At 40.8% G+C, this 23,514-nt stretch overlaps 1 protein-coding gene across 3 annotated transcripts in view; it reads right to left on the reverse strand.

Annotated features, from left to right (window-relative positions):
• SCAF11 (SR-related CTD associated factor 11) overlaps positions 1-20,623 on the reverse strand; it is a 42,694-nt gene extending 22,071 nt beyond the window's left edge. The window contains exons 1-3 of one of the 3 annotated variants that reach the window (XM_054827848.1): positions 20,343-20,623; positions 8,002-8,080; positions 7,000-7,154 (exon numbers count right to left, since the gene is read on the reverse strand). In XM_054827848.1, coding sequence (XP_054683823.1) covers positions 7,000-7,154; positions 8,002-8,062 — 216 coding nt within the window. In that variant the 5' untranslated portion in view covers positions 8,063-8,080; positions 20,343-20,623. Of the gene's footprint in view, positions 1-6,999; positions 7,155-8,001; positions 8,081-19,392; positions 20,048-20,342 lie in introns of those variants that run through there. The other 2 variants (XM_054827832.1, XM_054827838.1) reach the window with 2 other exon arrangements.
• Positions 20,624-23,514: the final 2,891 nt, after the last annotated feature.

A 23,514-nucleotide genomic window follows, 5' to 3' on the forward strand; every position in this document is an offset into this window, starting at 1 on the left:
TTTATACATTCATATTATGTTCCCATGCTTAAGTCATATTATGTTACGTTTATTCATTGCAATGAAGTATCATAGAATATGTGTTACTAGCAGCAATCCAAATGACAAGCGTTTTTGCTCCACTAAAAAAAAAATTGTTCACGGTTATATGTTCAGTTCTTCTGGACAAATGTTTAACAATTACATGCAGTTATACATAGTAGTAGAAAAAGAGGAAAACATTATGGAATAATCAAAAGCTACCGTTAGGTTCAGATATGTTCAGAAACAGCAGATGCTCTTTCCATTCCCTACTCGGTTGCTTTTCCCTAATGCCCTAGCATTACCTGATAGTTCACAACAAATCTCAAGAGAAATTCTAGTAAGGACAAGACAGTTCTGCGTGCACCCCCATGCCTCCCAGCACAGTACACCTGCTGGGTAGCCCTGAGGTAAGCTAGAGGTTACTTCATCTATATAACACTTTGGGCTAAACATGCATCAGCTCTCATCTGTCTGCTAACACATAAGAACAAGCCTTTTAAGTGGAAATGGAAGAAAAAATTTTCCCCCGTCCCTTTTCTCAACAAGACTAAATTTGTGCTGCTATAGAAAGGAATGAGGGTAAAAAAATAAACTACATCTTTACAAGAAGCAATTGTGAAGAGTAGTGGCCTTTTACTCATCTCTCTCATCTTTTTTGAAAATATGGTTCAGTAACCCAAAGAAGGTGTTGAGTCTTCTTTCATTCAACCCAAGTTAACAATTCCATTCTTCTGGGGCTTCTGTTTGGGTAGCATTGTAAGTAATAGTGAATGTACACTGTCCTTTTGGGGAGGAAAAAGATATGTAAAAAAAGCCATTGTGATGGAATGAGTCCAAGCAGCAGCTATCACTTTTATTGTACACAAGGGAAGAGGGATGTGGAACGCGTCACAACCCTAGAGGAACCACAGCTTCATACAATATCCTCCTTTAACAGAGCTGTTTAACAATCAGAACATGTAGTATTTACTGTAATCATCAAAATCATTAGAACCTCACAGTTGGTATGTATGAGTTGCTTTGCTTTTCTTGCCAACAGTGCTTTTCTTGGAAAAACACAGGATAGTAGCTCAGCACACTTCAAAATGTCTTTGAGTGCTTATTCTCCACACGAAGCTACTCATAGTTTTCATGCTAAAACTGGTAACTCTGCAGTGATTCATTCTTGCACCCATCCTGTGACATCTGGAGAATTCTCTTCATAAAATATGTAAGCATTCATGAAGTCTGCAACCTCTGAAAAGCTATCCATGAGCATGTGTGTGTGTGTTAAGTTTTCCCAAAACTCTTAATTAATTAATAGTATTTTATTTGCTTTAGCTCCATAGGCATAACTTAACGTTGAATATTCCTGTAACTGCTACAGCACCACAAAACTGTGATCTCTAAACTCAAGGAGTAAAGTGTCCCTTATTTTATCAAACAGCATTGGAACAAAGTGAAGTAGACAAAAGGCTGAATGAAGCAGTTACTATATTCCAGCTGGGAATTTTCAGGAAGCTACACAAATAGGTGCAAACTAACCCCAAAACACATTTGGCTGACAAAATAACTTTGTCAGATATCCCCATCTCATCAAGTTCCATGTTATGAGGTTTCATAACAAGTAGTAACAAGATGTGAGTACGGAATTAAAGTTGCTGCAGTAAATCTCTTCCCCTATAATACGTATTATGGGCCACTCAAAGACAAAAAAGTCTGCTGTTCAATTACTGTATTGAAAAGCTGATCCAAAAAGAAACACAGTCCTGCACTCTTTACTGCTTCTTTATAGAGAGCCTGTTAAGCAACACAAATACCAGATTCTTAGAACTAAATTCAGTCTTAAAGGTGAAGTTTAGATTGTAAGAGTAATGTCTATATATTTAACTGCACCTAGCAATAACAGTACATTAAAAACCCCACAACAATTCCATCTCCAACTTCAGTGAGAAGGGAGACTGTAACAACATACGCAGTGAGAAATACCTCTCCACATTTTGATGAAAGAAAAGGAGGATGACATCAGGAAATGCAGTATTTTCTAGAAGCATGTAGAAACTCAGGATGACTTTTTTCAGTCTACTTAAAGAGTGCACAGAGTGCATAGAACAGAGATTCTAGTCTCAACAGACTACAACACTAACTTTCATAAGTTGCTGCATGAATGTACTAGATAAATCACAGAATTACAAAATGGTTAAGGTTGGAAGGGACCTCTCGAGGTCATCTTGTCCAACCACCCTGCTTAAGCAGGGAAATACACCAAGAACAACTGTATACCACAAAGACAAACATGTCATTTGAAAAAAAAGGTATCTACAGTCTAGATTTTCTGAAAGAATTTGATTAATACAGTTTTTTCTGTGCAGCAGTTCTCAGATGCATTGCCTATATATGCATTATCTTGGGCATACTTGAATAAGGAGGTTTTTCTTATTGTTGTTTTGGTTTTTAGGTTTAGTGTTTCCTTGAACACACTGCATAACTGATTCGTGAATGTAATCTTAATCCTGCCCACTGTGCTCTGTACTGCAGATCACTGTGGAGCTTCTTGCCACATAAACTGATTCCTTCCTACATCCTTTAGGACAAAAGAAATCCAGATCAGAAAGAATACACATTAAGAATTCCAGTTACCATACAGGTAACTCTCTTTATCCTCAGAAGAATATACACGTGCAGTATACTCTACGTAATCAATGATCCAAACCTTATACCAGCACAAAGGAAACAACTATTCTAAGAACAGAGCATCTGCTAGAAATATAATGCAAGACAGCTCTTTGTGCCAACTGTGTAGTTTTATTAAGTCAAGCACTGATACTGCGCAGGGCCTACCTGAATATGCCCTAATGCTTTGGAGAATTTACAGCTGAACATACTCCACTTTCAAATCCTCCAGATGAGGAAAAATGAATGAGGGAAACATCATTCATTGATGAGAGACAGAGATAGAAGCTTAGTAGGGGAGGGTCCCCGAAATCAATGTCTCTTACACAATCACTGTGAGAATGCAGACACCGCACAATCTTTTCTTTAGCACTCTTCTCACATGATGGTTCATAAGAGGAACTAATAGAAGAACAAGGAGAGAAATCTCCACACTATTTATTAGCACTCTGAAGAACAGAAAGGAAGTTTAAAAGTCTACAGTAAAACAGAGTAAATATTTAGCTCCTCTAATTTAAGATTTTTTTTAAAAAATACAATACAAAAAAGTAGAAAGTTTTTTTCTAATGCATGCAGGCAAGACTATACTACTGCTGCTAAAACTGTTGTCTTAGCTGAGGTGGTTTTGGCTACTTCACATATCTGCTTGCCATAGATACCTAGTTAACCTCCCTTCACATTAGCTTTACTTAAATGCTTTCAGAACTGATTATTATAAATTAGAACACATGTGCTTACCAACTGAAATACAAAATACAAGCATACCAGAAAAACAATATTAAAAAACCCGATAGTTTTGACCCAACTAGTTTTAATTTACTAGTGGTATTACAGACAAGAGAAACACATAATGTAATTACTTCCCTTGGTATACCACAACAGTACCAATGGTGTTTGAAGACTCTAGAGGGGATTTCTGTGGGTTCTGTTGTTGGTGACACTCCCCCCCCCCCCCCCTTTTTTTTTTTTTTTTTTTTTTACACACAGAGCAATAGCCAAAGCTCTCTCCTTGTTACGTGGCCACAATAATGTTAGCACATACATGTTCTTTTTACTGAAAGCAACCCTTCACTTACACTATCCTTTAGCACTCCCATTGAAGGGTGCGTCCAACAACATCAGCTCCACATTTAGTGCCTTTTAATTTTTACGATCTTCCAACACAGCCTCACTGAAATACAGTCCCAAGCTTGAAAGTCTCCATTAGTAAATCACACAGTGTCGGTTCACAGAAGCGGTTGACAGCCAGCACAGGATGAATGACATTCACATTAATCTTTGCATGTCTACTGAAAACAGTGCCCAACAGTCTGCCTGCCCAGTGCTGCCCAGCCATTCTTGGGAGAGCACTGGTTAGCACGGCCAAAGACACACAAGATGACAACCTAATAGTATAGGAGAGTTTAAAAGTGTAGGCAACTGAATTGAGTGCGCAGCGATGCTCTCAGATGCCACAATTAACTACAGTAAACACAGCAAAAGAGAGCAGAAGAATTTAAGGGATGTTTAAAAAAAAGTTAATCCGAAGACTAGCTTCTTAGTGGGGATTCTGGTCTCCCCTTCATTTTTCTTTTAGGAGTTGGACACCTTTCCTCAAAGGGAAAGAAAATACAGCACTGACTGAACTGTAATGCTACTTAATTCTGAAACTAAATGCTCTGATTTAGCTATCAGGATCTAATATACTAGATGTTCTGTGGCAAATTTCCTATTCCTTTTTACCCCTTCATAGAATGAACCAGAATATACTCACTTAAAAGCAATATATAAAGATTGTTTTTAAGTGCACATATATGTATCTATATTCTCTCTTCTTCGAAAGACTTATCTTCAGAGTGCTACGGCTGCTGCTTGCAGACAGAAAACCTGCTGGTACAGGACACTTAACTGCAGCTGCAATGCTGAAAATCTCCCACAGACAGAAGAGGGAGCAGAATGGTAAACAAACTCTTGACGTCTGCCTAAACTACCCTTGTTTTAATTAGAATCTACAAAGCCATCAACTCTCAGAACAATAATTATGGTACAATTTGAAAAAAAAGTTTAAAGAAGTAGTTGCTCCTGTTACATTTCGAAGTCCAGATGCAACACAGAAAGATAGAGGAAATACCCAACATGAGCACAGACGGCTGGCAAAGCCTTTAGTGTACGCAGCATAACTGTAGATGCAGAGAAGAGCACTTCAAATAATGTGAACGCTAGGTGCCTTTTTTTTTTTTTAGATTTTGCTCAATAACCTTATTCTCAATTTTGTTATTTGCCAGCACTTAAACAGGAAAACAGTGTTTTTAAACCAAATTTATTTATACCCAATAAAAATACTTAACCTTTAAATGGAATCTGGTAGCGTGGTTTTTTAGAGAGCAGATAAGTCACTCTGAATAATGAAGATGTAAAAATTAAATTTGACAACTTGTCCATTATTTAGTTTTTGTTAGTTACGATCCACCAAAAACTAGCAGAGAAAGCTAAACCTTATGCAACACTTCTCAAAAAAGAACAAAAACATTTACTTAGTAAATATTAATAGTGGACACAAAACCCACATGGCATCAGCATGCTTCAAATGGCCACATGCTTATAATATGTTTCTATCATTCCAAACTATAAAACCTCAGCTGTTTCTCACAGCTGAAGCCTGTGAACATTTGTCAGCCAGTTTTCAACGCTTTTTTTTGTTCCCTTTACTTTCAATTAAAACTACTAGATTAGGCAATGGAGTTTCATGAACTCAACAGGTTCAACTGTCAAGTATCCTCAGAAAAAGAACGCTCACTGTTTTTACCCATCAGATGTTACCAATGGGAAGAAGCCGTAGAAGCCTTATGTAGCTATAAAACCAACCCCCCACCATTTTTATGGCAGCACATCTCCGTCACCTGTAAACTCTTAAGAGCACAAGTTGCTTTTATTCTATTTGGATAGTACTTCATAAAAACAAAACAAAACAAAAAACCAAGAAAAATGTCATATAGTTCATTTCCCTCTAAAACAAGAAAATATCCCTTCCTCGTTGGGCTTAAAAGCATCTGTTAGACAATGTGAAAAACTCAAATCCAGCAGCAAGCCCTCCATCTACTGTACTGCCTCCCTATGCAAGTCACTATTTATTGCCTTTCAGCTACCATTATAACAACCAGCTAAGGAAGTGAGGATAAAATTGTGGATGAGAATTTCCTGTTCCCTTATAATAAAAACACTGCAATTAATCATTTGCAGAACAGGAAATCTGGCAACAGGAGACTTAGTTTATTATCTAGTTTGTGAATTGAGAGCAAGCTTCATCTAATAACCTTTTTTTCATACCCTGGAATTTATACAAAATCTTCAGAAAGCAATGTATGTTACTGTTTGCCTTCAGTAATAACACAAAAATTAAGGTTAAAAATATAGTAAGTAAAAATAATACATAAATAAGTATATTGTAGATATACATACATATAAGTGATATCAACCTTCTAAAGCATATACTGAAACCAGAATCATCATTTACTTCAAAAGAAAGTTATTGCAAAGAAACCAAGTAGTGGTCTCTACTACAATAAGCAACCAATTCAAGTGCATAGAAGCAGGACAAAAAGCAGCATCTCATTTGAGCATCCTCCAGTACAGTATAAAGCAATTCTAATTTGGTGTTTTATATTGACAATTGAAAAAGTTACAGGAAAAGTAAAGATATTACAGACTTAATGCGATGATTACAGGACATATGTGAGGAAAAAGGGACTAAGTTGAACAAGATCATCAAGAATTTGCTCAACAAGTCATTTTCCTTTAAGGTTCCAAAGCTATCTACAAAAGTATTGACATGGATCAAATAATAGCCATAATTAAAATGAAAATTTTTAATTCAGAAAAGCACTAAACCTTTTAGCTGAGCTCTCTTGTAGAGTTAGAAAACTAAGGTTTTATCAGACTCATATTGCAGACTAACATGAAAACATATTGACCCCAGCCCTAAGAGTTGACAGTAAGACAAACAGCATACGGGATAACAAAATAAGATTAAGCTAATGACACTGCAATATTATGACATGTACATAACACTGTCTGATCTTCCAAACAGCCAACACCATTTTTTTACTGATCCTTGAACTCTAGTAACCATTAATAAGTCAGGATGTCCAGTTAAAGAAAACACAAAGTACTTTATTGCCCTACGGAGAATGTTTCCTACAATCTGTTTATAAACTGTTACTGAAACATTTCCGTGCAAAGTCAGAATGCATAACTTATTTTCTTAAAAAAAAAATAAATCTGTAGGTATTAGATGCAATAGATTTCACTGAAAAAATAAATACACACCTTGGTTCTCAGTCTTACCTCAGCCCATTTAAGAATACAAGTCATGCAGAAGGTATGACTGCAGTTCTCAGGAAAACCAATCTCTTGTTCTAGAAGGCAGTTCAGACAGATGGGGCATGTGTCACTGTCATATAAGAAGGTAGAACAGGAACAGCCTTCTTCATTTTCTTCACCTGATATCAACATTGACATTTAAAATTTTTGTCAGTTTTTGAAACAAAGTCCTTCTAGATTTGAATAATAAGGCAATAAGACACAATTTTCTGTAGTTAAAAGCAAGTTAATCAAGTGTTCAGGTCTAATGCAGTCTAGACGCTGACCAGAGTAGAAGTTAAAAGAATGTATTTCAGGTGAAAAATACTACGCAAAGTATTTCATAGACTATTGTACCAATATTTGCCATTAAAACAAATGAAGGTTAGCTCTAGTGCTATTTAAATAAAGCATCACACAGTGTTTCCTATTGGCCATAGAGTCATTTAGACATTACTCTCCCGAGTTCTTTCTCCTCGGATGTTTGCACTCTCTCTTCATGAAATAAATTAGACCAGCATATTCTACATTCATTATCTTATATACACATGGTCCACCTTTATTTTATTTTTCCAGTCTTAGAACTACTTTAATCTGAACATCCTCAAATATTTACCTAATCATGTCCATTAAATAAAAAATGCTCCCGATTTTGTTAAAGTTAGAAATTGTTTTCAGAATATAAAAATGCAAGAACTCTTCTTCAAGGAATTTTACTCTAAATTAATCTTTTTTTTCCTGAATAACAATTGCTATCTCCATTTTTGTTCTGCTACTAGAAGTCAACAAGTAAAAACCAGAAGAGATAGGAAAGGATTTGGGGACCCCACAGACCAAAGAAAAATATTATGCTGAGATAGTGGTTATGTTTACACAATTTCTTTCAGAACAAGCAGCATACTAATTGAGAGAGCAAATGTAAAATCTGACCTTCACAGCTTGAACCTGAATAATGTACTTGAATATTTTCACACGCACAGATTTTACCTTCCATGCATTCATGCTTCTGACCCTCAGTATCCTGAATACATTGCTTTCTGTTCTTCATCTTCTTACAAAATGTTGTCTGGAAAACATAGAAACAGTGTACACAGTTAATTTAGCTTGCAACTTGAAAATAAAAATGACCACTATGGGTTTAATGAGTGCTCTCCAGTGCTCTCCATTTCATTATACCTTTGTAAAGTAGGTATATGACATTACTCTTATGACATTAAGAGGTAGATATAGATCATTCACAATCTGTTTTTAATTTATGAGCATCATTAATGCCATCTAGCAACTGATACTCTGGCTAATTGTGTCCAATCAGGCTAATATGTATTTGAAGAATGCTAGTATCCAAAGAGTACTTCTACCAGTTTCCACTGACTCATGACCAACACATTTTAGTTAACATCATTCAGCTGTTGATGCGAAATATTAGAAAATACCCGAAGACCCACACATGCAAGGTACTTGACAAGACAGCAACCAGTACTATACTATATTAGTGCTGACAAAATCAAAATCAACACCCCCCCCCCAACTCTATAGATAAAATACTCTCTAAGAATGCCTAAAGACAGCATAGCATTACAGCCAAGATGGTACTTTTCTGGTGCTTGTAAATTTTCAATGGAATTACTTTGTAAGAGCAATACCTTGTTTAATTTCATATTTGAGATACAGGCAAGAATACTCTAGTATATTGAACTGAAAACAGTGAACAAGGACATTACCACAAGTACATGCCACCACCCCATCCCCTTGTCATTTTTAAAGGACTTAAACATTTAAGTTTCTAGGTTATTCTTCAAAGGAAATTCCTGTTCTTGTCTTCATGGAAGGCAGACGCCAGAGACATCTGTCACCAAAAGTGCTTAGAGTTAACTGTAGAACACAGGAATAGATTCTTCACTGTCCGTCTGAGGAACGCAACTTCATGATGTACTTAAACAACTCCACAAAGCAGACTGATGTAAGTGCCATTTACCCACTAAATTTTCTGTATCACAAAAATTTACCTTTTATATTAACACAAACTACTTCACACAATTCATAACCTAAAAATACAGTTGTACTTCAACACTAATTCACTGTGCATGCAGAACGAAAAGACTCGGTCTGTTCAAAGTCATGCAACTGAATTTCTCACTGAACTAAAAATCTATTACATTAAAATCTTAAAATTGAATAGGCATAGAAAACTCATCAGATGAAAATTTATACTAGCCTAATTATAAGTAACACATGAAATTAGCATGTGCCTCCTTTTTGACTAACTACGAGACAGTCTTTACAAGCGTTCTTTATGCCCTGTAAATAAAATGCAACAGCTAAATACTCTTCCTCTAATACAGTAATGGTCTAGAGACCCATCCACACAGAAGCACACTTGTTCAATTAGAAAAGGGGGATGGAAATCAAGAACACATGCAACAAGATCTCCAGTAAGTGAGTGCAAAATGATGTCCAAGACCGGCTTATTCTTGTTCCTTTAACGGACTTAACTTAGGAAACATTTGTAATTAACCTTTCAACTTCTTAGATACATCAATACTCATAATGACTTATTTTCACTGTTCTGTTCCTATTAAAAATATTTTCTTTTTAAAAGGATTTGTGGCACTCTTAGTTGTGTTTTGAGTTCTTTACTAAATCAAGAAAAAATCAGTTTCAAATATGAAATAACAGTCAGCCATACGTTCAGTGTACAGCGTTTAATTTATTTGCTTAATAAAGCAACAGTAACACCCTTTACTCCCATCAAAACTTTGAGCAGCAATAAGCAGGGCTCTATTTTGCCCTATGCATTTTGATGGTCTTTAAGAAACCTCAGAAGGAGGTTTAAGACTCTCCTTCAGCAAGCACATTTTAAAGGAAAACAGATCTCAATAATCAGCCACATTTACAAAAACAGAATTTTTTTTTTTTTTTTTTTAGTAATTAATGGCAGAACACAGTGTCCTCTGGAGTTCCCCATATGGACTCACCATAACCTCTGGACTATTATGGGGCAAATGTCCAGCTGCTGATGAAAATTTTGAAAACTTTTGCCAGAAATCCTGTGCCATCTTGGAGATGGGCTGAGGAAACAGTATTTCTAATGGCAGCTGAACATTTGAAATGCTTTTGACCTACTTGTATCACCAAGTCTAATGCAAAAAAAAAAAAAAAAAAAAAGACACTATTGGGTATTTGCAAAAGTACATCAGGAACCTTCACAGTTCTTTTTATTTGGAAAAACTTCATTTGTCCGAAGAGCCTGGAAGGTGACAATTCAGTAAGGTTGTTTGCCCTCCAATAAATAAGGGCTAAACTGAGGATCTGGAAGCACTTATCCTGGATTTACTCCTTTGTGTAGTAAAATCTCATGGCCCAGAACATTAGTGAGAATAGAACCAACAGGCACACTCAAAGAGGGCTTTTAAAGAGGATCTTTGCTCTTTGTATGCTCAAATTGCACCTCGTCTGCATTCCCAAACGGAATGCCATACAACCAACAAAGCTGAAGAGAAAGAAAGAGACCAGTGCTAGCTTTGGGGAACAGAAACTTTTTTCTATAGGTGGTTTAAGCCTATTCATGTAGATCCAGTGTCTTGGAAAGAATCAGTGCTATTCAGGCAAGGAGACTCCGCTCATTTAAAGACTCTTTCCAGACCTCTAAAGATGCAATTACCCAAGAGAGCTAATCTAATAGTTTGCTGCCACCCAAAGAAGCAGCTGTCTTTCTCACCACTAGCAATGGTGAGCAGACCTAGCTAAGACCGATGCGTGTGCCAAAGAAATTGCAAGTGAGAGAATGGGGAGGGGTAGACATAAACCAGGATTGCCCCTTTGGGCAATGGCAAGGTGCTAAAATAACCAAGACTTTGTTATCAAACTATCCCCCTTCAAGGATATAGCAGTACCAAGATTACCTGCCAAGTTCATGAAAATGCAAGGTAAAGTCAGAAGAGAAAACCGTCCAAGCCAAACGGCTGGAATTATACCATCCTAAACAGTATACCGTCTTCTGCCAACTTTCCCCTTCCTTACACAGAAGAAAAACAACCCCAAAACAACACAGTGGATATCTTCCTTAGGATTTCTTTTTCCAGTCTAGCAGCAGAACAATGACAAGCACATTCACATTGCAGATGCTGTGGTTACAGCTACATCCCTGCTAGATTCAATGCTTTCATTTTTGTGGCCACCTTAACAATAACAAACTGAATAGCAGCTGTGGACGCTCAATGCTCATGCCCAGTCAGCACCCACAGAAGCATACAGGACAACATCATAACTGCCCCCTAAGCAAGGAAGGCACACAGAACTCAATGGAAAGGCGCAAATACAGCTTGAGGGACTGCTGCAGTGGCTCAGATGCAGCAATTATTATCTAGTAACCTGTCTGAGCATCCAAAGAGCCCACAGTTTCAAGGAAGATTTAGAACCTTACCATGGACACACACACAAGGTAATCTCCTTCCTGTATAAAGCTTATAATCATAAACTAGCTTAAAACCTGCCATACAAATCTTTTCATGTTAAGCCAAGGGAGCAGGCAGTGTTCCCCACTGACATTTAACAAAAGAGTGCCTGCAAGACATAGGCAAAACATCAGGGCAGTAAAAAAGATGTTATAAGACCTCACATATTTGAGAACATTCTACAAACCGTGGGGGGGACACCATGCCTTTTACAGAATGCTGCATGATGAAGTGCTACAAATCAGATTGAACTCTAGTGTTTAGCATTTAAAACACTTCAGTTTACTAGACAGTAAAAGAAGGTAGCCAAACAACGTCAGCAGTACCATTTCTCATATCCATGCCTTGACAAGTCATGCTGATCCACAAGTTTCTTTAGTATTCTACAATTACTAACAGTAACTGAAGAATACTTTATTCATATGTTATTCATGTGTGTAAGGATAAATAACTGTTTAGCGCTACTTAGAAAAGTCACTATCCAAAAAGCTTCAGTACAACACAGAACTAAACCAGACAGTACCATCTTGGAAAAAAAAGGGGCATCATACTTCTATCACAAAACTTGTACTTTGCTGTTAATACCTCTACCAACACCAATTTAATGCTTTTAAGTAAGAGCTATTGTCAAAGCCAAAAGAAACCCCAAACCCAACAGATTTACATGTTACTAAAAGATAGTAACAAAGTTGGTATCACCAATAGGTATCTATTAAGGAACTTCCCATCTCTCTCTGTACTGGGAAACTCATGCATGGGACAAAGCACCCCTTCATCTCAATCCCAGTCATACAGCTGGCCCCCTGATTTACTAGCCTTCATGTTCCTTTCCTCCCCAAAGTAACCAGTTCTCATTGTTTTTTTAGCAAGTAATAAAGAAAAATAAGGATGTAGGTTACAGAAGCACCATTAGCACTGGAAAACAAGCAGTAGCAAAATGACAAACTCAAAAGACTTGCGCTAAAATTCAACTGATAATAAAGCTATCACACCCTGCAGTGAAATTCCAAATCCCATTCCAAGAAGCTATCCAAAAGAGTGAGCCATTTTATCAGTCTTAAGTAGTAGATAACTTAAGACAACAGAAGGCACCAAGGTTTGTGAAAAACTTGTATCACCGCTCCCACCCTCCAAAGATGACACATGCAAGGGCTGATGTCCTCATCAGAATCATGAGCACCCATATAACTACTGGGACAATCCACATACAGACTGATACTTCCACAAGCCAGAAAAGGTATGATGTTTGACCAAAGCAGTTAAAGCATCAAAGGGATATTAATTCTCTTTGCCAAAACCGCACTGAAGAAAGTTTTCCTGTATACATCAGTTCTCACCATGCTATCACACAAGACTGAGCCCGATTTTCTGAGGAAGCTCATGGAGAGGTAAAGGAAAGCTGATTACAGGCTTGCACAGCAGTTAGCAGCTTTTAGACATGACAAATTTGAGTTTGGTACTGAAGTACAGTTACCTAACTGGCACTGATGGGTAATTATCTACAGAAGGCAAATTTCATTTCTCATCTTTCTGCACTGTCAACCATAAAACACTTTGTTCCACTACGATAGGTGACAGAAGTTTAGGATGTCTCCTCAACTCATATTAAGGGCTCATACCCAGTAAGCAGCAATGACAAACTGTCCCTCAGCAGATTTCCTCCATAAGTCAATCTAAATCAAACATTTTCAGTATCTGCCAGCAGCTGTGAGGTTAACTCATCAGACCACATGAATTACATACCAAAGCATAGCGAAATGGCAGCTCTATGCTATGGGTACGTTCAGGGTGACCACTAGACAACCAAGATGGTCCAGTGCTTAGGCAAATTCAGTTTGCAGATTGAGAACTAGATGAAGCTCAACTTGCTAGTTAGCAAGAAAAAAAAAAAAACACAACAAAAAAATCCCAAAACAAAAAAAAACAAATACAAAAGCAAGCACTTTGGGGAGCTAGTTGTCACAGTGCAGTCTCATTTGATTCAAAGCATATACTGCACAGCTGATTAATCTAACCAGTAATTTAAAGCTATGCTTGTGTCCCTGCTGGCTCTTTAGTGCATTTCTCAAGTTTGTGAGAAAACCCCTTTCCACGCTGCCAGGGGACAAAATAGGTTACTCGAATCTCCGTTTGACAATTCTGTTGACAATGCAAAAGCAATGAGGACAAAGAAGTCTAATCTCCCTACGCACTGGAGTAAGGCAATTTTGCAGGGTAGCTTGTCAGTAAGCTGCCACTCATAACACTGTTTTCCAAAGATGTCCTGAATTATCCCCCTTTACAGAAGTCCACGGCTGGGTCCATGACAGCCCGAAGAAGGAATATTTGTTGGAGCCATGGTTAACTCCCCTAGGAAAACACATCTTCATTTATACTGAAGACAGGATGAATAAAACGTTCTAAAGTCTGATACAAGATGATGAAATGTCTATTCACAGAAATTAAAAGACCACCCTATTTTGCTTTCCAAAATAGTATTTTCAATAGAAGGCAATATGCACTGTGCTGTTGTTTCATGTGTGCATGTGTATGATAAGACTCCCAGCAGAAGCAGCACTATACCACAATCACCCCTGCAGGGAAAACACACATGTATGCCAGGAGGTAAGTCATGTTGTTCCATATACTGCTGATAAAACACTGAAGTACTGTAGCGATTAACATAATACAAAGATATATGAAAAATAAAATAGCGCACATAACACTCTCTCACAAAATGTACAATTCAGCACTTAGGTGTTTCTTCTAAGTAGTCTGTGACTAAACTGGATGAAACTGAGACTTACAAATAACAGGAACTAATTAGGGATTAGGTACTATTGTCATGGTGCACAAGGTACAAGCAATTAAATCAAATCAGCATAAACTCATGACCTCACCTTCCACTGCTGAGGGTCCTTAGTCACATGGATACTTTTGCAGCTGGAAGGGATAGCATTACATACCAAAGTCAGCAAAAATGGCTCAGCCATTTCCAAGCACAGTTTAAAAAAAATGTACATTTTTCTAGCCACTTGGAAGCACTAGTATTTTCATGCTTTCCACCAAAGAGCAGATATTTGGCAGTGGGTCACTGAGATCAAGAATATGCTTTCCACGCAAGCAACCCCTCCAAATCTAGCCATGTCATACATCTGGGAAAAAAAGTTTGCATTTACTCAAGAAATCTTTCCTAGTTGTAGCATTTAATTTTTTCCCATAAACTGGATCTGTGCTCAGCATACACTAATAATTTCAAGTTCCTATCCCATTGCTACACTGCACATGCAACATTCCCACAAGATGAATGAGCATACTTCAGCCAGTGCTATGGCAACACAGCAGGACTTGTTGCAATCATTTCTCTCATTCTAAAGAAACTAGGAAGACCATCTTTATTTTTTTAATACCATCCTAAACATGCCCAAATAGCTGGACTTAAACACCAGGGATGCAAGAGCTGAACCAAAAGACCTTGCAAAGACAGAAGTGGAAAAGCTAACAGCTTTTAACAGTGGATGGAAAAAAAATAAAAGCTCAGGAGCAGTAGCAATGGCAAGAAGCACATTTAAGATGAAAAAAAAAAATTAATAGAGCAACAAAACTAGAGTGGTAGGTGTTTAGAAAAGTATACTGAGTCAAAGAAGAATGGGCTGAATCCAGCGAAGGAAGAAATAGCCTGCATTGTCCAATTACAGACTACCATTATTTTTTCTTTCACCTACATCATGGTAGTCTTATTTCTCAGCTTCTGAATGTTGAAGCCCTGCAAACTGAAGGGCATCCCTCTAACAAAATATATGTAATGTATAGGCTCCCCTATAATTTTATGGATTTACTTAAATGGAAAAATGCACTACAGAAGATTGCATAGAACCGGACATACACACTTGATAAAAATATACTGAATTTGAGTCCTCTATTAAAAGCATGCTGTTCTTTCATTTTAAGCATCAAATCAAGAGTTTACTTATATGACATGTTCTTTTGGTATTAAAAAAAAATGTTTCCATAAAAGTAATTTCAGCTTACATGTAAAATATACAGACCACTTCAAAACCAAAAGAAAATAGCATAGCCACTCAAAAGTACATTTTGCCTCTCTAAGGCATCCTCTTTTTAAAAAAAGCACTAGATGAAAGCTACGGTGTCAAAAAAACATGCTCCTGAAGCTCCTGTTGACTTCGAATAATAATATTTTATAAGCTCAGGTCAGCACAGCTGTTTCATGTAAGGGTCTCCATCTCTCCTGTGGCACACCAAGAAAGATAGAAGTCTTCACTGCTGCAGTTTTGGCCTGTGTGGCTATCTGAAGGTATGGACGTACGTGAAGACTTTTGTTAGACATCGATCCCGTGGAATTTCACATTCCTTATTGCTACTGGCAGCCTAACAAAAGCCAGGTAGTAAGTACAGAGACAACAAATGTTAACTCACTTGATGTTTCCAAGCAATTTCATACTAGCTTGGAAAAGTTCCAGACATCATTAAATGCATCATTCAGGTTTACTCACAGATCATACCTTTGAAGGCAGATCACAGTTAAGCAGTACTTACAGACCTAATAACAGAGGAACAAACATCACATTTTAATGGGAGTTCACCAATCCTTAAATAAAATCTGCATTAAGACAGACATTATTATTAGTGTCTATTAGAAAAAATGACCAGATACTGCAATTCACCACAGTATTAGGCTTTAGAAAACAGCTTCTGGATGACATATTCTTCTTCTTCCCAATTCTCTCTACATATTCACTCACATTTTTTTAAACATTTATATACACACAGAGGAAATAATCTGAAATAATCTCAGAAAGTTAAGAGGAAATACCGCTGACCACAGAACCATCAAATAAAAATATTACTTTTTTACGTCTGCTGTAATGGAGTATTTTTGAGTTAAAATTCAAATTTTATGTTCTCATGGATAAAAAAAAGAAAGAGTAATACTACTATTTCATCAAGATACTTTGTGAGACAGCATTATTTCATAATAAAAAATGAATGGGTAAAAATATTCATTTTAGCACAACATAAACAAATGTAAGGCATAGATGCACATATGCCTGCGGGGGGTGTGTGTGTGTGTGTATATATGTATTTGTTACCTGAATAAATGCATTTTATACAAAGTTTATGTTAATCTTGCCTACTCATGCATAATTAAGTGCAGTATTTTGATCATCCTTTGCCAAGTCAGTTAATTTCCACAGCCTAAAAGTGACAACTTCCACATTTGGTTAAATTTAATTAGCTTTTCTTACGACTTTTAGTTGGGGAAACAATCTGATGTGCCATAAAAATAACCTGTAGGAAAGCAGAATGTTTCTAACAGCAAGAGGCAACTTCCTTAGCATTTTTTTTTTTTTTAAATTCCTGACTGAGAAAAACTACTTGTTGAATCTGTTGTGGACCACTGAAGTACAGAATATGCATGTTCAACCTTTGAGAGCCCTTCCAATGTAGTCTCCCTGCCTTTGGCGCTTCACCAGACCAAGATGTAGAGAGGTGATGGACGACTGTTCAGGACAGCAGAGCTGCAGGTTCAGGAACAGAAAGACAGATGTGCATTCACCTTCCATCTTCCAGCGGCTGCTATCCTCCATTTGTTATTTTACTACTGCAGCTAACTTCCCACACAAGAGAATCATCCTACTCAAGTGCTGTAGGGTACCAAAACCAAACAACTTTCAAATCTAAAAGAGAGATGTGCACAGCTTTCTGCTTGCCCATACCCTCAACTGTTGGGTAAAGAGATCAAACAAGTAGGGAAGAGAAGATACAATGTCACTGCACTGGTATCCTCTCAGATCAAGGTCACTGCCCTTCAGGGCAAGGTGGACTAGTACATAGAGGTGAAACAAAATGTGCCTACGCTCCTGCAAAACCATGAACTAGCCCTCTCTACAGAGTACACACATTAGAGTCCTCTGGTATTTATGACTACAGAAGAAGGGTTAGGGTATAAATCTGTTTAACGCTGTGTATCTCCAACTTGCAAGAAAAAAGACAAAAAAACTGAGCAATGTTGATATTTATAAAATCTATTTCAATCTTAAATGGTTTAGCAGATTAGCTGTAACCATTTCAGAATTCATTCAGGCAAATTGATAACAATGGTTGATAGCGCTGAATAATCAGTTTAGCTATCAGCAGATCTGGACTGCAAGTTTTTGTTACTATTAACTGAAAGGACAGTTTTTCTCCCTTACCTTAGATTGCTGGCAAAGAAAATCCCAACACTGACCAGTGGACTGAGAGAAGGCCAGGCTTCAAGAATTCTGGTGTCAGTATGGCAAGTCAGCCCATAAAACTTTTTCCAGCAGTGCTCCCCCCCACCCCCCTTAATATCATGTATGTCTAAATATAGCATTCATTGAAATAAAATCACCATTAAAATAATTACTAAATAAAGCCAACTTTAAATAGCTTAAGTTTTTGCACAGGTTTCTTAGTACTCAGGACAGTGGAAAACTAAGAAGATTCTGCAAAGAATCCCTGTAACAGCAAAAAAATCCACATGTTTGTAACCAGAGCAGAACCATCTACAAGTTTTATAAAACCAGAGGCTAGAAGTCATGCATCAACTGTATCAAACTACAGTCAGTCGAGAGCACAAAGAAACTCTTTATCAGGTGGATGTTTCAAAAGTGATAGCTGAATAACTGGAGAATAAGATAATCCACATCTCTCTGTTGAGTCAAATTCAACACCCTTCACATACTGTGTTTGAGCACTATAAATTCATGTTCAGAAAAACCTCACCAAATTCCTGGAGAAGTGTTCCCAATCTTAAAGATAACCTGAATACAAGATAAACTAGTGAACCCAGTTCTACTGCTATTAAAAGGTCTGAGAAACATTCTCTTTCAAGACCATTTGGAAGAGAGAGATTTCCCCTCCCCCGCAAGGCCACGAAGGTGTTGTCCATTCAGCTTATTCACAAGCAGACTTTAAGGGGAGTGGAATGTGAAAGAAAGTGGATTTATTTCTTATTTGGGCCATTTATCACTCTGAAAGTTGACACATCAGCAAATGTAAACTACTGAAAGCAAAGCTGCAAAAGATTTAACACTGTGAATAAAAGTCTAAATAGCCTCCTCCCCCCCAACTATTTCTCATCTCATCTAAGGAGAACAGAACAACAAACACTGTATTCCTAGAAATTCTAAAGGAAACATTTGAAAAAGTACTTGGGATCATTTCCAAGTCTTTTCCATGTCACTAAAGAGGATGCTATCCGGTTTTTTTTAACCTTGTAAATCTCTAAGTACAGCTTTCTAGTTAAAAAGAGATATGGATTATCATGTATAACCAACCAAATAAAGCAAATTTTTGTCACCCTGTCATTTCATAAGCCTACTATTTATTTTTGCTAAGATCGAAAGAAACTATAACAAAATGACTAAAGACTTCCCCCGTTCCTCTTCTCCTGTGTGTAAGAGTCTGAATACCCACACAGTAAAACTCTTAAGTTAGATTACACTTCACTTAAAACTATGATCCACTGAAAAAGAATTAAAAGCCCCCTATACATTAGCGATATACAAACATAACACCAGACACTAACTAAGATCTCCCTTTATCAAAGCCCTAAAAAACTATAAAATTACAATCTTAAAATAGCTGTTCACTAATCAGGGGTATTCCAATCCATTATATAATTATTACTTAGATGTGAACAGCCTTAACCGTCTCTTGACATTTTAAATAAATGATTCTTTGCCAACAGTACCTCGTTACTGATACTAAGCAAACAGTAATTACCTGGCCTTTCTGTTATCTCATTCTTCCTAAAAATCTAAAATAAAAACACTGTGAGAGGAAGGGAACCAATTTAGGCCTACTAAAGTTGTTTTGAAGTGATAAACGTGGACACAGGTTGTCAAACAAAGGTGAGTTGCATTTGGGGCTCAGGCTAATAATATTTTTTAATACTCACCAAAGGGGAAAAAAATAATTAGGGCACAATGTACTCTAAAACACAAGAAGAATTGGAGAATCTCTCCGTGGCTTTATAACTGTATCACTTCCAGGTTCCAGCGTTACTCTGTGCAACTTTACTGATGTTTAAGTCGCGATTCCACAACAGCACAAAAGCAGAGCTGGGCTTTAAGTTGAGCCTCTCCGCGCAACTTCCTCCACAACAGCAAAGTCTTCCAGCACCTCCTGCCACTCTAAGACACTCTTCCAGCAAACGCTGCCGGTATTTACAATTCCAGGCGGCCGGTTCAGCGCCCGCCGCTCCCGAGAAGAAGAGGGACGGCGGTGCCTCCCCGGACTGGGATCTTTGTTCAGGCCAGCGCCGTGGCGGAGAGGTCCCCGCGCCAACCCCACTCACGGATCACCGGGCAACGTTGCTGCTCCTCCCGTTGTGCCTTCACAAAAGCTTTCGGCGCGGAGGGGGCCGGCGGTCTCCTGGGAACGGTGGATCGCCCCGGCCGCCCCCCTTTGTTTCCCCTCTCGCCCCGGGAGACGAGGCGGGCGGCCGAGACCCGCCCCCCCCCCCGCTTCGCGCCCCGAAGCGGCCTGTCACGGCAGCCGAGCGCCAGCACCGGGCCGGGCCAGCCTCCCGGCCGGCGCCACGACGCGGGCGGCGAGAGGAGGGGAGGGGGGAAAACCCGAGGCCGGAGCCGGCAGCAAACCCCGCCCTCTACCCGGCGGAGCGTTGGGAGGGAGGGAGTACCCGAGCTCGGCGGGCTCCGAGCGGCGGCGAAGGCCCCGGCCAGAGCGGGACGGCAGCACCGACCACCTCCCCTCCCTCCCTCCGGTCCCCTGCCCCGGCCCACCGCCCCGCCGCCGTCCCGCGTCGGGGAACGCCCCCAAACACTTTCCTCACGGAAACTCCCGAGGGAGACGGCCGCCCCCCCGCCGCCAACCGCCGGCGTTCACCTGGCGCCGCGGCGTCCCCTCGCGCGGTCACTGCTCCGCGGCCACCCGCATGCAAGCGGACGCTCCGGTTCTCCGCTCCGGTTCCCCGCGCCGCCTCCTCCGCCGCCTCGGGGCTTCCGGGAGCGCCGTCCGCTGCCCCGCTGCGGCCGAGGAGCGTCCGCCCGGGGCGGGAGGCGCGGCGGGAGGGCGGGCTCGGCTCGGCGGGGGCCCCGCTCAGCTGCCGCCGGGCCACATGTCCGCGCGCGGCCGGGAGTGCGCAGCGCCGGCGGGGGCCGGTGGGGGGCGCTGCTCTGCCGCCTTCCGCCGCGGGGGGAGGGTGGGAGGGGGCGGTGGCGTGGCGGCGGGCGGGCGGTGCAGCCCGCTAGCGAGACGCCTCCAAACCGTCCCGCGCCGCCTGCGGGAGCATTATGGGATAGGTCCTCCAGCGCCCTCCTGAGGGGGGAGGGGCGGGGCCGTCGCGAGAGGGGGAAGGTAGGCGGGAAGGGGAGGGCACGTGACCCGCCGCCGGCGCCGGTGGGCGAGGAGCCAATGGGATGAGGGTGGGCGGGCAAGAGGGGGCCGGGCTTGGGGGGGCGGGGCGGGGCCACGCGTCGCGGGCGGTTGCGCCCCCTGGTGGCGGCGCGGCGGCAGGGTGCGGCCGAGGGACGCGCGGGCGATGACGTACTCTGACCGCGACGTGGGGATACCTCCGGTGCCGAGATTTGTTTATTTAAAAAATTATTTTAATAAAATTATCCCAGAGGAGCTTTGGACGGAGCTCTGTGGCCATAGGAGCGCGACCTGCGTGAGAAGGCGGTGAGGGTTGACGAGCCGGCCTAGGCCTAGCCCGGGCCCGCTGTCCGCTGCCTGGGGCGATGGCGGCGGCGGCAGCGGCGGAGCGAGAGGCCGGGGCGGGCCGGGGCTCTGGGAGCCGCCTCTGCTGCCGCCCTCAGCGCCCGCAGGAGGCCTGGGGCTTTCAGCTGTGTGCCGCCAAAGGGGTGCCTGGCGCCGTCCGTGCGGGTCCGTGGGAGCCGCCAGCAGGGCCGCGGCGCTGTGCGGGGCGGGCCACGGCAGCAGCGTGGGCCCTGCCCCGCGGCTGTGCGGGAAGAGGCAGCGCTGCTGCTGCTGCTGCTGCTGCTGCTGCTGCAGACGCCCCAAGAGTCCCTCCAGCCCCCGGTGCTGTCACTGGCCATTGGTGCTGGCCAGTGCTTGTGGGTCCCGCAGAAGTAGCAAGATTTAATCCTTACATACTTGTATAACCATTTTTTTCAAAGCCATTTGCCATATTGTCATATGTTATAGCAAACAGAAAAGTTGTTCGAAGCAGCAGCTTCTGTTCCATGCCAGTCCCGTTTATACACCTCCATCACAGCACCACCAGACTGCGTGAGTGCTCGTATGTCTTCCACCCAGGCTGTGAGGCAGCGAGGAGCTGGGGGGGAGCTGCAGAGCACCAAACCCTCAGCTGAACCCCCAGGGCAACCAACAGGGAAGGGGAACCAGCTACCCCAAATACGCAGGCTTGGTTGAGTGTCTCCTTGCGTCCAGAATGATGAGGTTGCAGCCTGAGCAGAGTAAGGTACGTGTCAGTGTCAGTCTGCCAAGAATGATGATATCTTATTAGTTGCCATGATTACTGATGGAATATTAATTTAGGATTAACTTAGAAGAACTTGAATTAAGTAAGAGCAGCCTGTGGGGACAGCATGTAAGAAGAGTCACAGGAAGAAAGGAAAAGGCTGGATTCATTAGCAGGCTGCAGGGAAATATAATGAGAAGCAAGATTATAGCCAAAGGTAGGAAAGCACAGACTTAAGAGTGGAGATGAATTGTTTAAGGTAAGTCTGACTTTAAGGTGATTAAGGTTAATGAACTCCCCAAATCTTTAATGGTATCATCTATAGAAAGGAATAAGCCATTTTGAAGGTTGGGATTAAAGAAAGCCCTGTTGTAAGAAAGATGACTTTCAGTGCTGTGTTTTGAATAGACTGAAATCTTGAATGACCCTAGAACAAGGCACTGAAGCAATTAAGATGGGAGAATGACAGCAGAAGAACAGCCGTGTGTTTGACTAGCCAGGCACAGAGGTAAGGTTTTGTTGCAAGGAGGGCATACTACACAGAACTGCTGTATGTTTTATTTGTTACTCTTGAGTCTTTTAATTAAAATGACTGCTAAGTCACTTGGGACTCAGAGATGCAGAGAAAGCCTCAGTATTCACTGTTTCTGTCACAAGTCGTAAAGACATTGTTGTCTTCTACTCCTGCTGCCCAGGTCACGTGCAGAGGAGCCAGGCAAGCTGAAGAGAGGTGTCTGCGAGAGAGGGGAATGCAAAGAGAAGCACTCATCATTCTGAGGTGCTGTCTGTACTTTCCTTTGATCCTCTGATTGTGTATCTTGCATCCATTCCAGCACTGCCCTTTATAGCTACTCACACGACTTCAAGATATGTAGTAACAGACAAACGGCTTTGACTCTTTCTCGTCCAGCTTTGGAGACGAGCACGTACCGTACACTATTTATGATGGAGAGGAAAATCTGAGACTTCACTGCTGTCAGCTCTGACAGACATGTCTTGAGTTTTTCTGTGTGTACATGAAGTTCCAGCTCTCAGAGGTTTCCAGTCCAACTGAGGCTGAAGGGCAGTGCTGTTGGCAGTTGGATGTCTGCTCCCAGAACCAGCCCATCAAGGATGAGCAGTCGGTCAGTTCTGCCAAAGGAGGAGGGCAGCATGAGATGTGGCTCCTGTCCACTCTGTGGCTGGTGAAAGGAGGAGTGAGGAGTTCAGGTTTTTTACAGGGATGTAGAAGTAGGTGGTCATGAACTCCCATTTTCTACCAATCTTTGCAAACCCTGTGATATACGCACATTCATAAATTTATTGGGCTCTGCTCATTCAGGTACTCATTAGTGTTTTTTCTCAAAAATCAAGGGAGGACAGTTTGGCCCGAAGGGATAGATGAAATACCATTGGGAACTGAGGCGAAGATGGCAGGAAAAGAGGTATTAGACTTGGACAAAATTGATATAAATGGTTACAGAAATAATTTGTTACAATTTATGGATTAGTGGATGAGCTGGGAGCACCAGCCAGGTTTGCTGAAAGGAGTATCTTACTTTCAAAATCTTATGATTTCTGAGCCAAGATTATGATTTTTTACATTTGATTTTTTTTTCATGTTTAGTCTGTTTT

Source organism: Grus americana, chromosome 1 (genome assembly GCF_028858705.1).
Source record: "Grus americana isolate bGruAme1 chromosome 1, bGruAme1.mat, whole genome shotgun sequence".
In the NCBI taxonomy this organism is placed as follows: Eukaryota; Metazoa; Chordata; class Aves; order Gruiformes; family Gruidae; genus Grus; species Grus americana.